The sequence below is a fragment of the Cantharellus anzutake genome, assembly GCF_015039405.1.
Source record: "Cantharellus anzutake strain C23 chromosome Unknown EI90scaffold_4, whole genome shotgun sequence".
Lineage (NCBI taxonomy): Eukaryota > Fungi > Basidiomycota > Agaricomycetes > Cantharellales > Hydnaceae > Cantharellus > Cantharellus anzutake.
The window spans coordinates 1,581,987-1,597,833 of NW_024066954.1; the positions used below are offsets into that span (position 1 = coordinate 1,581,987).

General features: G+C 46.9%; 7 protein-coding genes across 7 annotated transcripts; 4 read left to right on the forward strand and 3 right to left on the reverse strand.

The window, feature by feature from the left end:
- The first annotated feature begins 479 nt into the window (after positions 1 to 479).
- Positions 480 to 1,120, forward strand: EI90DRAFT_3034529 (uncharacterized protein). Its single transcript, XM_039058544.1, has 3 exons — positions 480 to 610; positions 667 to 961; positions 1,036 to 1,120. Exons 1-2 carry the CDS (start codon positions 591 to 593, stop codon positions 920 to 922), a joined length of 276 nt encoding a protein of 91 aa, XP_038922516.1. The 5' UTR covers positions 480 to 590; the 3' UTR covers positions 923 to 961; positions 1,036 to 1,120.
- Positions 738 to 2,306, reverse strand: EI90DRAFT_3285666 (uncharacterized protein; the record flags this gene model as incomplete). The annotated part of the gene is made up of 7 exons (XM_039066978.1): positions 738 to 1,302; positions 1,650 to 1,696; positions 1,722 to 1,726; positions 1,753 to 1,988; positions 2,050 to 2,106; positions 2,193 to 2,265; positions 2,287 to 2,306. The coding sequence occupies 7 exons, from the start codon at positions 2,304 to 2,306 to the stop codon at positions 1,186 to 1,188; spliced, it is 555 nt and encodes a 184-aa protein (XP_038922517.1). The 3' UTR covers positions 738 to 1,185.
- A 2,456-nt stretch (positions 2,307 to 4,762) lies between these two features.
- On the forward strand, positions 4,763 to 6,108 carry EI90DRAFT_1756263 (uncharacterized protein). Its single transcript, XM_039052139.1, has 6 exons — positions 4,763 to 4,871; positions 4,922 to 4,953; positions 5,020 to 5,044; positions 5,118 to 5,221; positions 5,273 to 5,396; positions 5,450 to 6,108. The coding sequence occupies exons 1-6, from the start codon at positions 4,860 to 4,862 to the stop codon at positions 5,984 to 5,986; spliced, it is 834 nt and encodes a 277-aa protein (XP_038922518.1). The 5' UTR covers positions 4,763 to 4,859; the 3' UTR covers positions 5,987 to 6,108.
- A 979-nt stretch (positions 6,109 to 7,087) lies between these two features.
- EI90DRAFT_1756736 (uncharacterized protein) lies at positions 7,088 to 7,894 on the forward strand. The gene is made up of 3 exons (XM_039052142.1): positions 7,088 to 7,193; positions 7,251 to 7,408; positions 7,464 to 7,894. Exons 2-3 carry the CDS (start codon positions 7,261 to 7,263, stop codon positions 7,739 to 7,741), a joined length of 426 nt encoding a protein of 141 aa, XP_038922519.1. The 5' UTR covers positions 7,088 to 7,193; positions 7,251 to 7,260; the 3' UTR covers positions 7,742 to 7,894.
- Positions 7,635 to 8,344, reverse strand: EI90DRAFT_3150651 (uncharacterized protein). Its single transcript, XM_039065674.1, has 3 exons — positions 7,936 to 8,344; positions 7,795 to 7,856; positions 7,635 to 7,737 (listed from the first exon to the last, which is right to left on the reverse strand). The coding sequence occupies exon 1, from the start codon at positions 8,312 to 8,314 to the stop codon at positions 8,048 to 8,050; it is 267 nt and encodes an 88-aa protein (XP_038922520.1). The 5' UTR covers positions 8,315 to 8,344; the 3' UTR covers positions 7,635 to 7,737; positions 7,795 to 7,856; positions 7,936 to 8,047.
- A 613-nt stretch (positions 8,345 to 8,957) lies between these two features.
- Positions 8,958 to 9,975, reverse strand: EI90DRAFT_3150652 (uncharacterized protein). Its single transcript, XM_039065675.1, has 4 exons — positions 9,727 to 9,975; positions 9,491 to 9,672; positions 9,357 to 9,434; positions 8,958 to 9,298 (listed from the first exon to the last, which is right to left on the reverse strand). The coding sequence occupies exons 1-4, from the start codon at positions 9,926 to 9,928 to the stop codon at positions 9,272 to 9,274; spliced, it is 489 nt and encodes a 162-aa protein (XP_038922521.1). The 5' UTR covers positions 9,929 to 9,975; the 3' UTR covers positions 8,958 to 9,271.
- Positions 9,976 to 10,166: 191 nt separating this feature from the next.
- EI90DRAFT_3116687 (uncharacterized protein) lies at positions 10,167 to 13,055 on the forward strand (the record flags this gene model as incomplete). Its single annotated transcript, XM_039062913.1, has 9 exons — positions 10,167 to 10,277; positions 10,337 to 10,669; positions 10,727 to 10,975; positions 11,031 to 11,198; positions 11,454 to 11,561; positions 11,614 to 11,904; positions 12,280 to 12,409; positions 12,461 to 12,632; positions 12,701 to 13,055. The coding sequence occupies 9 exons, from the start codon at positions 10,167 to 10,169 to the stop codon at positions 13,053 to 13,055; spliced, it is 1,917 nt and encodes a 638-aa protein (XP_038922522.1).
- Positions 13,056 to 15,847: the final 2,792 nt, after the last annotated feature.

Consider the following 15,847-nt stretch of genomic DNA (forward strand, 5'->3'; position numbering starts at 1 on the left):
GGCGTCGAAGAATGTTCACTTGTCTACTTTCATATATTCCCGTCGTTCCTTTGCCCAGACTTTTTCACAGTTCCCCCGTCATAAGTCCCGTGGACATTTCCACTTTCACCAAGTGTGGAGCGCTTCAGGCAGTGATGAACTCAACACACGACACCGTACGAAGTGTCAGAGACTTGCCGCAAGCAGCATCGGCGCGCAGGACTTTCTCGGAGATCCCACAGCTCGAAGCATTTAGGGATCAATTCCCAATCCATCCTAGGAGCGCCCACCAAACTCTGGCCTGTTCTACATTTTCAACAAGATCAACGGCTGACCACGATGTAAACCGTGCATATTGAATTTTGACGCTTGCGCTGGCGCTGGCTACTCTCCCCGCACCAAGTTTTGCCTAAAAACGCTCAAAGTTTAGAGATGACAGGAGGAATGGTCGACCACATAGACCATGATCATCAAACGAAACGACAGGCTTGTTCCTCGGTATTTTTTTTTTTGCTCGCTTGGCCAGCTCTACCTACAACGCAATCGACTGAGAGACACTCTCAGCATACGATGGGAGAGAAATCCTCGATTCCCATGTCCTGCTCTCATCCATGCCCTGGATGATTGTATCCTAACAGGGAGACGGGATTAATGACCAACTCAATCAAGCCGTGCAAATTGATTCACCCATTTACGGCCGACGGCCGCGCGAGCTGAAGCTGTGGCAAGGCGTTGTACCATTCGGTCACCTTGCGCTGGGCGTCTGGAATGTGGGTGCTTGGTAGTGACTTTGCGAGGGATTGGCTTTATTTCCGCGGATGAGCCAACGCAACTTGGTGTGTCCATTGTTGAAGTTAGCAGTCCAACGCCACAGGCGGTCAGGGGCGGTAATCCACCCGGTACGTCACCGCCGGATTGGAGGAGCTCGGACCGGACAAATTGAGCTTTGGGAGAGGCGTCGGGGCGCTCCTGCAACTTGGTACTGGACCACAAAGCGTCCAGTTACCTTTGTAGTTCATTTCCTTTTGTCTCTCGCGTATCACTGTTGCCACTCACGCATGTATTTAAGGGCGAAGCCTGCAGATGTGGATACCCAACTAATCGACGGTATCCGACATCTCAGTGGGGCCCATTAACATCCATGTCATTGATGGTTGTAAATTGTCATAGATTGGCCACGAGAACCAGCTGTCAGCATGCTTGAAGCTATGGGTAGCATCTGGCAGGAGGGACGCTGGCCGGCTCGCGAGCCGTGGCCACAGCTAAAGAATTACCAGGGAAAAAGAATATCTTCCGCAGGCCAGGTTGTAAATTGAAGTGGGTCTACACATAAGTGGAGTAGTATATGTTACGAAGTCATAGAGGCTAGTAGTAACGAGTTTTCGGAGGCCGAACGTCAAGTTACCAGCTTCATATTGAAGCAACGATTCTGAGTTGATTATTTCAGTGGGAGTGCAAACCGAGAAGATAAGAACTGAATGGTTTGGTAAGCTTCTCCACGTGAAGTGGCCTCGACGGAACCGAATTGCCTGTTATTTTAGTCCGTGCGCCACGGTATCAGCCTGGAGATCAGAGGACCAAAACCCAACGTGTATGCCCACTCGCTGACGAGGGTGATAATGAAGGTAAGTGGCACGACCAGAATCACGGTCTGACAATTCCAAATGTACCTGGTTGATTTTCCAGACGCAACGTTTCGCGTGGAGAGCCTGCCTATCTGAGAATTATTTTAATACACGTACGGACTCTAGTAGGAAAGTTATATGAACCTACAAAAGGTATTTCCGCATCTCAATGCGCTCCACCTCCTCAACAAATCTCTTCTGTCCTTCTGTTTGCCCTGGGCGTCTGTCGACACGCGCAGGGCGTGTGCAGCGATGGAAGATTTGGATTTCCCGAAATTTATCAGATCGGACCAAAATTGTGTCGATGTATATAAACACCTCCTCTGTCCCTCGATCCTCCTTCGTCCCTCTTTCGACCTCCAAATTCCCTATCTCTGTGTAGCTCTACTAACATAAATTCTAGCCACTAACGACGTGCCGCGCACGCTAATACCTAGAAACTGACCCTATTAAATCGTGAGTTCCTCACATCTCGCTCCTCCGATCCGGTCCCAGCCCAATCCTGAATCCTGATGCATAGAAATTTCCAAATACTCACTACTAACACACTCACACCTACGACTAACCGCTCATCCTCATTCAGCTCACCCTGCGCACTGTTGAAGACCGGTTGTCTGCCAGTCCCCTCTTACTGTTCACCAAGAGGACAGCAGCAGTTGCACTATAGTCACATCAACTGAACGGTATGTCAAAGTGACACATCTTGGCCCCAAGATTATCCTTACGATGGACATAGACACTCTAATCCCTGTATTACTTCAGATTCTTCACACCAACATCATATGTATGTGACGCTTCCTACGTGCTGCATCTTCCTCATAAACTTACGATTCACTGACTGAGAAAGTAACAAACGAAGCAGATAAATATTGTACTAATCCAACGCCAAGTCAGCAAACACCCTTCTGGCGCATTGTTGTCGAGGCTTACCCTTTTGCTTAGGCCCGTCAGAAGATGTCTGCTCAGAATTCCACAGATACAACCAAACTCCCATCATCCTCATCGCCTCAATTCTCCAACAATGATTCACCCTCTCAGCTCAAACCTCCAAATAAATCACAATTGCCCACTCCTGCCCCGCCCTTGAACATTCCTGTAACAACTATTCCCCCATCAGAAACTAAATCCACCAAATACCGTGCACGCAACAGCAACACGTCCCATGTTGAGCAACCCGTCGACGACGTCTCCCATTTGAGAACACCTCCGAGCACGTCTCATCTGCGCCATGTCTCTATGTCACCTGTATCACCGCAAAGAAGTATCTCCCAGCGCGGCAAGAACGTCCCTCGATCTGAAGCGGTTCCCGGTTCCCTCGACCATCCGCGCCTCTCCTATGACGGGGACAGTGATGCTGAATGGTCACCCGAAGAAGACGACTACGAAGGTGTCCCCACACGCTCCAGAGGTCTTTCCGCCGCTCAGCTTTCCCTGATTCAGCAGCACCATGCTGACCAACTCCAAATAGAGGCCCAAAAGCGCGAGTTGGAGCTCAAGCTTGCAACTATACAAACCCACGGAAGCGCTCGTGGAAAGAAAGTTGCAACGTCCCTCCTTACTGGCGACCTGAGCCTAGGGAAGAACGGAAAGATTGCGAAGAAGAATCCCATACCGTCTGTCCTGGGGGTCGGAGGGGTGGAAGGATTTGCCGTGGCAAAGAAGGATGGAATTTTGGGAAAAACCTTGCCCAAGGCCACGTCTCCAGGTTTAACACTAGGCACCTCTGTGCCCGCCTTGGAAAATTCAGCCATTGCCCCGGGGTTAGGCTTGGCAGGATTGGGACTTGCTACTGGATTACTCCCGTCTCTTACAGCCGCTAGTCGTCAACCTACCCCTCAAGAGCTCGCTCTCGCCCAGCTTCAGCTTCAGGCACTTCAAATGAATCTCGCTTCAACTGCTCTCGGGCTCTCCGCTACTTCTGATACCAGCGGTCTCAATGCTGCTAACCAGCTCGGCCTTAATTTCACGGGTTCACAGACAAACCAGTCACCTAACGGGAATGGAAACAGTGTTTCTGACACAGTAGCTCAAACTCAAACTCAGTCTAACCAACAAGCGGACATTGCCAATCAACTCGCCATGCTTCAAATTCTCAACCAGCTCCAGACAAATCAGATGCAGCATCAAACCCACCGAGGCGCTGACTCCTCTGCCCCCGCGAAGGGAAGCACTGGTGGAACCGGTATGAATTTGGGTGTGGGCCTAGGGTTAGTGCCTAGCCCTGGCGCTGCGCTAAGGATGCCGGTGTTAGGTGCGGGTACGTTGGATCATAACATCGGTGGAGAAGAGGACTGTACGGCATCACCATTTGTCATGCCCGGTTGAAAGATTAACCTTAGTCTGTCATACAGTGGGATCAAATACTCAGCAGCAGCAACAACTACAGCAGTCATCTCATCAGTCTCATTCTGGCTCTCGGGTCGACCCCCTGTATAATCCTAACAAGTAGGACGTGTCTCCTTTTGATTGGGAGACGCTGACAAGAAATCTGTAGGACGACAAATGTTTATATCAACAATCTTCCGCTTTCATTCACTGAAACTCAGCTCTACCAACTGTGTGCGGCCTTTGGCCCTATCGCCAGTGTGAGGATGATGCTTAGGGAGAGCGGGACTTGTTATGGATTTGTTCTGTAAGTCGAACAAGGATCATGCCGTAGAGATCTTATCAATTCGACGCTAGGTTTGAGGCGATCGAGGCGGCTGAGAGCTGTATTCTTTGGCTTCGTCAGTTCAGCGACGTACACCCTTCTTTTGCAAGAGTAAGCTTTCAGGAAACCTCTACTCAGCCGACTCACCCCCAGAGCATGTTTTTGTCTCTAGAGCCCCAAGATGCTACCACGTCCAAATGACTCAACTGAGAGCCGGCCCAGCCACCCCAACGTTGCATCCCAAATCCTTCAGTCACCTATTCATTTTCATGAAAACGCTGAAACGCTCGTCGCTCTTGCCGCAAGTAACCAGCTTAATCCCCATGCTCGCCTTACGATTAATCCTCGAGATAACTCTACGAATATCACTGGTCACAACACCCAGAGTCATGCCACTCAGTCTCTTGTGACTCCCGTCCGTAGTCTCAGCAATGCCACAAGGACACCAAGTTCCGGTCCTCGTCCTCCCGGATCTGGGAGTAATGACGTGCGGGTGCTTCAGGGGCGCGTACCGAATGGAGGAACCGGTCTTGGAGTTGGATCACCCGCACAGTTTGCTCAACTCGCGAAGTTAGGACTGGCTAGTCCTGTCACCCCTCTAACGCATGGCGGAATCGGTGCGAATGCAAATAATGCCGAGAAACCAGATTTTGACGCTCAAGGGAAGCCGCGCCTCAAGACTCATTTAATTGTGGATGGGTGTGTTACGCGGTTCAACTTGCTAGGGATTAGGCTAATATATCATTTTCGTGTGTTCTTTTTCAGCCTTCCCGGCAACATTGATCTTCCCGTCAGTACTCCAGCTTGGGCACGATCCTCGATCCCTCATACTTGGCTAACCTTCCATCATCTGGCACGGACAGACTGTCGAAGCTTTATTTAGCCCTCACGCTGTTCTTAGCGCGCGGTTCTTCCGCAAACCTTCCAACGACGAGCATGGTGGTAGTCGCGTTGTGGCGTTTGTCAGGTAAATAGCTCAGCTTCTGATTAGTTGATTCCGTAGCTCAATCTCCTTTAGGCTGGGATCCGAACAAGCAGCGGAAGAGTCCATCGACAAATTGAACGGTCGCTCAGTCCCTGGTTGGGACTCGTCCAAGATGAAGGTTGTTTATGCAGATGACGAGACACAGAACGAGCAAACGGTATGCACCCACCTTTGATGCCTCGTCTGTTGCCCCAGTGATTCGATTTATAGGCGTCTGAGAAGCGCATCCGTGAACTTATTGCGAGGCAAGAAGCTCACCCTGAGAGCCCGCTCCAGCAAAAGTCAATCAATACTAACGATTTCCGCTATACTAATGCATCTCTCCCCAAGCCTTCGTTCTCATCGCTGCCTGCCACATCTAGTCACACTCAGGATGTCCGAAGGGATACGTATCAGCAACAATTCGGCGGTTCTGCACGACGTGGATACGTCATTAATATCCCTGGCTCCAACGAAACTCGCTACGCTGATTTTCAGGACTCCCCTGCCAGTCAGGCGTCTCCGCCCCCCTTCCGCCCATCCGCCCTGGATACAAAGTGCCGAATAATACACCAGCTCGTGTGGTTGACCCCACCCAGCATGGCGCCTCGCATTATGTTGTGCAGCTCCCCTCTTCCTACCTTAGCCAGTGCCAACCTCCTCACGAGCAAGCGCAGCATCAACAGGTGGCGCCCGCGGTACTTCAGGCTCCCATTCATGTACCGCCTCCTTCGATTTTCAAAGCCGCCCCTCCTTCGCGTCCTCTAGAGATTCGTCGTCCACCTTCCTCCGAAAAATCCTCAGAAGTTATTCCGACAACACCTGCTAACCCACAAGCTCTTACTAGCGGGATCAATGAAGATGTGGAGATGTCGCCTGTGTCTAGCGCAGGAACTGCTACTCCCGCTACCATGGGCGGGCCTTTCACACCATACACAGATCCGAGTGAATTCCCAGCCTTAGTCGAAGATAAGGAACAACAAAACGAGAAATCACGTCGCGCTGAAGAGAATGGACGCGGCGCTAGAGGCGAGAACGCGGTGCATTTTAACGAGGACTTCTAGCTCGTTATGCTCCACTGGTTACAATGCACCGAACCTTTCTGGCAGTGCTTCCTGTTTACTTTGTCTCAACCGGCTACAACTTGCAGTCTCACTCTTATCGCTACGCTTAATCACCTACTCATCCAGTTAGCCTAGCCTTTTCGTTATTCAGCATTGAAGCCTCCCCTCTTTCAGCTTGAAGTATCCTTCGATCAGTTGCGCAGCCACAGTACTCTTCTTTTCCACTATTTTGTCTTGATCGACCCTGCTACTGCCTTGCAAGGCAAGAGCTCTTCTTCATGTGTCCTGTACAACGAATAGCAATTGAATCAATAAAAGGCGGCACACAAGCCGAACTGTAGTGCTAAGAAGTTATGGAAGAGCACTAAATTTAAAGGAACAGTTAGCCATGAACTTCTACTTAATCCGGCCCCGACCAAAGCCCACACCGACCTTCCGTCTCATCTATGTGCTCTTACCCTCAAAGTCTTCGTCGGTGGTCCATATCCATCCTCTTCTGCGTACAGTGATGCCTCACTTCTTTCTTGGCCAAATCCCTTCTCATACTTGTCGCGCCCCTCTCACCACTTCATCCCCTCCACAACTGCCCGACAAAGTGCTGTTCCTGGTCTGTGGCCCAGAAGCGTACATGCAGTTGTTGTCACTTGCTAAGTTTGCATACATCACTGGCATCGCGACATTCTTATGAACCTACCCCACACTACGAGTGATATATGTTTACGATTGGATGATGGTTTCCAACACAATTGATGACCCACCATGCCAGCGTGCAGAGAAAGGGCTGTTAGGGAAGATTGTTTTTCATTCTTCAAGGGCTGAGCAGATGATACTGGAACCCTCCTATATAGCCTCTGAAAGCTGCGTTCCCCTCCCTTTCCCCCTTCCTCTAGAGCGTTCAGCTTGGCAGCAAGGCAGGTATTCCTTAATTCACGTCGCACACATAGCTGCTAACACTCATTACCTGCCAGCATAATCACAATGCGATTCTGGAATGCCTTGATCGCAATCGCTCTACTTCCCAATATTATCGCAGCTATCCACATTCTTATGGTCACGTGCGGAAACTACCAACCGTGGAAGACCGATACGGGACCACCGGTTTGGGTTTTTCTCCCAGACTATCTAGGTGAAGTGAAGCCCGATATGACATTTGCTTTAACCAATGTTAATTTTCCCAACAGAGGACTTCTGCCCGAGTTTAAAGCTTGACACAGACACGAGGAACATCTCACTCGGGTCGGAACTGACTGGTGAACCTTGCGATAGTTACTTTGGTAACATTACGGTTTCAGATGAGCTTGATAGGTGGAGCAGCCCGAATGGAAAAAACGGAAAGTGTTCCCCTGTTACATACGATGCCAGTGACAGTCCTGGGGTGTCGAGGTGGTGCCAAATAGACCTGAAACACTGGACAGCATGCCTCGTCTCCGATATAGCCTATTGCGATGCCAGGTGCTGACCAATGTGCCGATTAGTAATCTTCGGCATCGATCTGAGAAGCCCAAAACTTGCTTGTGTAATTTTATCACCGTTCTGACATTTTCTCTATCCTAACGAGTACTCCGGCCTTACATCTGTGATTACCAAGAAAGTCATCGTTACAGTTAGTACTCCCACTGAACTACATAGTATAGTACAAACTTCTCCACCGACCCGATCGATACCATGGAGGTACGAGTCAACCTTCTTAGATGCTGTTCGGGGAATTGAGTAACTGCACTTGTTTACTGGGTTCACTGGAAGAAATATCGCTGAAAAATGGTTTTTATGGAAGGCCCCGAGAAGCGGTTGTGTCATCACCAGCTACCCGAAGTACAGCGTCTGAACTAAGATAGAAACCGCGCTGAACAGAGGTGATGCCAAGACCGGCTCGACTGCCAAACTTAGCTGCAGGTATGTTGTGAAGGAGGAATGTAAGAGGGAACCCGGAAAATTGGAATGACACCGAGACAAGAAGGTTAGGGGGGGATGGCCCTCGAGGCTTCGTAGCGATGTTGTCCATTGCCAAGGCTTTTTCCACCACAAATATCATGCGCAATAGTGGGTAGTAGGTAGGACGGTTCTGAAGGCTTTCAGACCGTCGAATCACTAGTGTATACGTCGGTCAAGGCCATTTGTGTTGCCGTACCAGTTTGGCAATACATATTGCAAGCGTGGGGCGGCTAGGGCGGCTCGTCTCGCGAAGGCGCGGAGGCATGTTCATAGCTGGACTTGTAGCTTCAGGAACAGGGAGAGCCATGAAAGAGCGAAGAGAAGGCGTCTGAAAATGGGAATGGGGGGATAGACAGGAGGGTGTCGAGGTTGGGGGACAGTTGTAGCGTCTAAACCCGACAATGGGGATGGCTTATTCCTAGTGCCGGAGTGCTCCACTATGGAAACTAAGATGTTACAGAGTGATAAACAGCACAGAGGAAAATATCATAGAAATATCAAAAACAATAAAGTCCGCCCTAAACAATAGGCTCCAAAGCGAGAGAATCCTTGGAGAATCCTCACCAATAGCAAGAGATATGGGAAGAAGGCCCTACCAGAAAGACTAGTCCTGGAAACTTGGAAAGACCTCTTAACTGCAAGCAAAAACATCCCTGCTAACTGGCTGAGTACCAGTGGGGTATTCCCGATCCCCCAGATCGAAGTGTCGGAAATCGGGAATCGCCGTTCGAACGCGTTGCAACGCTCGTAACACTTTTCTGCGTTACAACGCATTTAACTTTGGCTTAAACGTTGTAACGTTTCCGGCGGTGTTGTAACGTTTCCCAAGTGTTATGACATTTCCAGAAACGTTGCAACATGTGTCAATTGTTACAACGCGTTAGAACGGTGAAGCCAATGTTGTAACATGTTGTAACGCGTTGCAACACTGCTCAACAGGACCAATAATCATATTATTGCTTGTGCCTCCCCCTTTCAATCGGCGCTCGTGCTTGCAGAATGGCAATCAAGTCTATTTATACTCGCGCATGCAGAATGGCGACCAACTAGATGTATTTTACGTGAGACTGTACATGTCGGGAAACTACTAGACATGGTGGAATGAACACGACACTGTAATGCTACCGTTATGTTGCTCATACGGTATGTTGGAAAAGAGTGAAACTACTTCCAGGATCGAGTGCTGTCTCAGCATTGCTGGTATCTGAGCTGTCGGTTGACTTCCGCGATGACTCAGTCATTCAGATTAACTTATGCTTGGGGTTGGAGAACTCACTTGTTGTAATGCTGCTTCATTGTTAGGCCCCCCTGACAAGGATGGCGTTTCATCGAGCCCAGGTGCAAGCTCAAGTCGAATAGCACCAATTTGGAATTTTGAGATACAGGCACCTACTAAAAGCGGCAGGAGCGATACTTGGGAAGCGTCAACACCAGTCTTCAACGCAATGAATGCCGATGCTAGGAAGTATAGTTGAGCAACTGCGTAAAGCTGCTCACATTGGCTTTACATACCTCGATAGAGATTGGCAAGAATGAGGTCAATATGCCCCACAACCATGCTGTGCGCACCAGCGTCAAGATGGATTATTTGCTCTCCTGACTCCAGAGCACTTGGAGGAAAGTTTGGAGGGACAGTATTGATGATTATGGGCATGTCTGGTCTAGAGTCCAGTTCGGTCATTTTGATGAAAGGGGGGGTGCAAGAGGTGGACATGGTTGAAATGTTCTGGAAGGCGATGCTGCGGAATTTATGGATTAAATATGGAGTTATCGGAGTTGCCCGTCAGAGTAGGGTGTAACCATGTGCCAAGCACTTACTCTTGTGCCGATGCCATGTTTCAAAGATATTTTTGACTCAATGCATTCGCTTGTGCATATGTAAAGAGGCAGAAGTGCTCTGGCTGAGATCCTGTCTTCTCGCTGAGACTATTCTTGTGTTAAATTCGCCCAAAATGCTGACAGTGGAGTCCCAATCTCAACCCATTTTGCAAGGTCAAGATGTAACAGGTGAACGATGGCCCTTTGATACAATAGATGCATCAGAAATTGACATGCTGCATGCTGTAAGTCTATTTCAATAACACAGTATGGCTTGACATCGAGATGTGTTTGCATCCCTGAGGATCTTGAGGCCAAGGACCAAGAAATCGCGAGGCTGAAGGCAACACTTAAGGAGGTGTTAGTGCCAAAAAAGTCGCCGGGACCTCAACAACCTTCTGTCAAAATGACAAACGATGAGCATCATATTGCTGATGTTGCCCGTCGTTATGCATTCACTGTGAATGCATACTTTGGTCCTCAGCTGTTCCGGGTTCACCTAAGTGCAGAATGGAACCCAGAAAGGCGATGGGATTGTGAATTTATCGAGGAGGGCCACCTACGTGAATTCCAAGACTGGCCAATGCTACCAGATTTGATAAGAAATCAAATTTCTCAATGGGCGATTCAGAAAAGGGTAAAGCAGCTTATCATTGCATTGCATACTACAATCCTGAACTACTTTGCCACATAGATTACCAACAGCACGGGTGAAATACGGCATCGACTAAAGCACTGGATCCTCGAGAATGATTTAACCGGTAGGCTTATCTTCCCGTTCTGGGATTGGATGGAGGGGCCTCTTTGGGGATGTGAAATGGCAAAAGTACTACGGGGAATCCGGGACCCAAAAGGGAAATATCCAGATAATCCCCCAGTCTTGTTCCCCCCCGAACACAAAGATGATCCACGGTTCCTGATGAACTCACCCTATGTCACCGAGGTAAAGTAGTTATAATCACTCAAGCATAAGCGTCCACTCACCTCATGATACAAAGGGAATCAGGGCACTACTGTTTGCCACTGGTACACCACTGTTTAATACTGATGGCGATGATATCACTCTTGATCAATTGGCATGGAACCACTGTGCAGCAAATTGTACAGCGAAGAAGTATAACATAGTCGAGGTTACCCCTGGACTTGTAGCATTGTCTGCTGTGTCGGTGAGCAATGAGTTACTAGTCAGAGTTTGAATTATAAATCCCAAGTAGGTTTGGAGTGCCCTCTTGCCCCCTGAACACCACGTTGATGCAGAATGCAAGTTCCACAAGTGGCGCAAGTTTATCATCAAGTGCCTTAGTTTTGAAGAGACATTGCCTTGAGGGATGAAGCAACATTTCCACGAGATGATGGACAATCACAATATCTTCTTGTTCAAGGATCAGGGTGTAGAATCGCACACATGTACTTCCATCCAGATGAACAATGACGAAACGGAAATGAATCTTGATTTTGAGAGACAGCTGGAGGAGAGCATGAGGGGCAGGATTCTCCCAGGTGGTGGTTCAGCTCATATATCAGTCTCTGTGGGTGACCTTTTACATAACTTGAAGGGAACACTTGCTCACAATCACGCAGGAACATCGTGGAAGTCAAGGGCCTCAAATACTGCCCCTTTTCATTAGCGATGATGACACTCTCACTTTGATTTCTGGCAGTGAAGATGGGCCCCGTGTCAGTAATAATGGGGCTCCTAATGATGCCACAACTTGTAACAATGCCACCACTCAGCAGGAGAACAGCCTCTCTCTGGATGAGCCTGAAGCCAAAGGATCATCGCATCGCCCATCAGATTTGGACTTAGGTGCTTCAGAACTTCAAGAAAGTCCACAAAAAAGCATGCAACGCAGATTACGGAGCCAGAGGCTGGTGAGCGAGGTTGCTCATAACCATGATGCAGCTAGGAGACCAGAGCCATCAGATCTGCATGAGGGCAGAGCGGCAAACAAGGGGAAGGGTAGAGGACGCCCAAAGGGCCGAGGCAGAGGCAAACAGAGGGGGAAGAAGCAGTGATCGTAGATTACTTATTTTGCTTGGGCAATATACCTTTTTTCCAGGAGTGCTGCGGAGTGTGGTGGGAATTCGTTAATTACACAGAGGTACTCAGATCGTGGGAAATCACTGCACACCTTTAGTGCGATGCACTTTCCCTCTACTTCTAGCATATCAATGGCCTCCTATGGCTCCCGTAATGTTGAGTATACAGTCAATTGCTCAAAGTGTGGCTGAAAGATCACTCCTCAGGGTCCGAAAAGACATGAGGATGCTTGTGATGACCAGTGTGAGGTTGCTATGCTTCGGAAGGAGATGCAAGAATCAGAAAACCAACAATTAATGGGAGGCTTTAAGTGTAGAAGAGAGGACACCTTTACCTGTAAGTTTGGCGCATTTCATTGTGGAACATTGCTCATTCATTTGGTTGTAGCAAACAGCCCTTCTGCTGGCTATTCCCATACTACTCCTGTGCCTACACAGGCTGGAGCTTCTCAGATGGAAGCTTCTGGGGGTCCTGAAACATCACCCCCCAGTCTGATGTGGAGTCAAGAGCCTATGCAGGAGGGAAGTGTGGCAGGTGGACACCCACACTCAGATATGCAGTAAGTTGTTCATTCGCATAGCACAAAGTCTTCTGTTTATATTATACATATATTTATGGATTGTTTAGATTATTGCCAAGTGAGGATTCCTGGATACGTGTTGAGTGTCACCCTCGATGTCCTGAGATGTTGGATGCAACTTCCCGCTTATCGCAGATTTCGAGCGATATGGAGCCCTATCACCTGTTTACATCCCTTGAAGACTTTATCTTTGCAGACAACTGTGTCCGAAACCTTGTCAAGGCCGAGGCAATTGACATATTTCTTCAGCAACATGCGCAAATCCCAAATTCCCCCATTACGCTAAAAAATTCGAAACAAATGTTCAATATACTCGATCACGCTGAAAGAGAGAACAAAGGAAGGTCAGTTGGGAGGTTCAAACGAGACCACCACCAAGCTGTTCCCTGGTTCTTTAGTTAGGATGGGGAAGTGTACTAGTATTATTTATTGTCAATATAGTACCAATCCGAGTGTTTTGGCTAATTCTATTTTTATGGGTTAGTTTTAAAGTTCCTGGGAATTGACTTACAGATAAACCGAGCCCTGCGGAGCTGTTTCTTTATTGAAATTTCTTAATTTGTCTAGGTGTAATTCTGTGTAGCGTTGTTTAATTTGGAATTTAACTTGAATTTAATCTTCTACTTGGTGAAGTTTCAAAGATTCTATTCAGTTAATGGATTTGGATTGTGTCTGGAGTGTCCCTTGGGTTTGTTTTATTTTTGTCTTATTTTATTGCTTGTTTTAACAGTAGCAAGATAACTGTTTTGTGTTTACACTTTGAAATCTGGAGTGTTAACCAGCTCTCCTGTTGAAATATTTACTTAATATTTCTCTCCTTAATTGCTGCCTTTTACTACAGTGGCAATCTTAGCTGTATATCACTTTTTCGCGCTGGAGTGACAACCAGAAATGCTTGAGAAAAATAATACTCTATTTTCTTACTTCTCTAAGGGGGGCGAAAAGTCGCAGAAAGGGTCTCCCTTTTATACTCCTTGGGTTGCCTTCCTTTTTCACGCTCTACCTTCTATTTACAGGATTTATTTACAGTGTATTTTTCTCAAACTGAATAAAAAATGAAATTTTCACGCTATAGTTCTACTGTGCTTTTGCTGCACTGAACTGCGGTTCTACTGCAGTCAGACTGCACCTAGAATCCTTATTGTCCTCCCTTGCCTAAGCTATTTTAATGGTTAATTAGAACTTGGCTGCGCTGCATTTGTCGCAGTTACCTATTTCAAATTCCCTATATATATACCATTAAATTTGCTATGACTCGATGATTCTGAATTCAAACTTCGCATTACTATGCGTACGGCTGTGCTGAGACCTTCAGCTGATTTATTCCATTTTTATTTAGTGACATTTAGTTAAAATGAGACTGAAATGGTAAATGAGTGAATTATTCAGGTTTAAAACTGAAAGAAAAAGTTGCTAGTAGTCAAGATTTACTCAAACGAATGTGTTATAGCTCTCCACTTTATTAGAATATCGTTCCCTAAAATTCCTGCCATGGTCCATCGTAGTTTAGTGGTTTTCGTGAATTTCGTTCATATTCCCTGATTCCCCTTTGTATTATCACATCCTAATCCTCCATATGTATTGTTTGTTGTTATAGTAGGTCGTCCTTGAAGATATCATATTTTTATGTATTTTATTTAGGACTCTGGACCTCTTGAAGCTGTCTTCCCACGCGTTTTCAGGTTTCTAACTTCATGTCCTTGTATCTCATTCATTTCTGGATGTTTTCTCACGTTCTTGGTATCATAAATTTTCATTTATTCCCACCTTTCCAATGGTACTAAGGTTATGTCCTATTTCCTGGTATTCGTTGAGTTAGCAAAAGTTCGCACACACATTTGGTAATCATGTGCATCGTTCCCATAGTCGTTCATATGCGGGCGCCGTTTCCGTTTAATTGTTCGGGATTTATGATATGCGCAGGTGTTTATTTCTTTCATATGGGCTTCTGTGATTTATTTCAGATTTTTCCCTCATGATCTAAGGTTGTTTTGCACTTTCCATGCTTTGTTTTGACCAGGCTCTTCCTTATTTGGACGGAAATTGGTCTTCGCGATCTGCTGAAGTGCGGATCTCGGTTCTGATGGCTGGTTCCCTGCGCATCGCCACCCTCACGTGTCATTACACATGATGCGGATTTCTATATTCCTGTCATGGGTATAACTTCACAACGGCTGGACCGTTTGGGCTGAAAATTTGCATAACTATAGTTCCCCATTTTTCATAATTTCCGTGTAAATTTCGTTGTATGTTTTAATTATGGATCCTACGCAAACATCGTCTTTTCCCTGAGCTCGGACTTTTGATGTTGCTATTCCCATTATTGGATATCTCATTAATGCATGATCCTTTTATTATGAAAATTTGGGAGGATTAAGATTAGATCCCTTCCTTTCTAATGGGCTATCAAGCTTGTCTCGGTCGTTACTGGTTAATCTTCGCGCTTGCCTTTTAGATGTTGTCCTCATTTTGCAGGAGTTTTAGTCATATCTCTGTTGTTTATGGGTAGTTTCCCCTGTAATTACTTTTATTGGGTCCGTTTGGGGGACATCTACATTTCCTATTATAGACATGACTTTGAATTTTGCATTAGTTCCTGAGGAATCCTTGTTCCGTGGTACTTCCATCCTTGGCTACGTGTGTGGACGTGGGAAAGTAGTTTCCGTGGAGGTTCCCTGATTGTTTTTATAGTCAAATCTTGGTCGATTGTCCTAATTCTTGGTTTAATATTTGCTATAAATTCCCCGAGAATTCCGTCTCGTTGATGGTAAGCTTGAAGTATTTTTGCTATTTTTCTTTCTTTCGATTTATCGCGTATAGTCATAAAAATTCGTTAAAATTCGTTAAAATTCGTTAAAATTCAGGTCCTTCTATTTTCTCATATCTACTTGTCGTATGAGGTTTTGTGATTTATCTGGCATATTTCCATAATGGGTTTCCATAGTGTGACCGTTATTTCTCCTACAACGCTAGTACTTTATCAACCAAGGAAAGTCTTTTCATCATTTCAATTGACCATTCCACAGGCTGACTGTCATTCATCAGTTTGAAACAAAGTCCCTTACCGTCAAACTTGGGAATCTAGAACGAACAATCGAAGTCATATGAAAACCGATAATGAGCTGGATAAAGGGAGTTCTTCAGGATCCCTTCCTTTTCGGCTCTGTTCACTGGTGCCCTGAGAAGATCTTCTC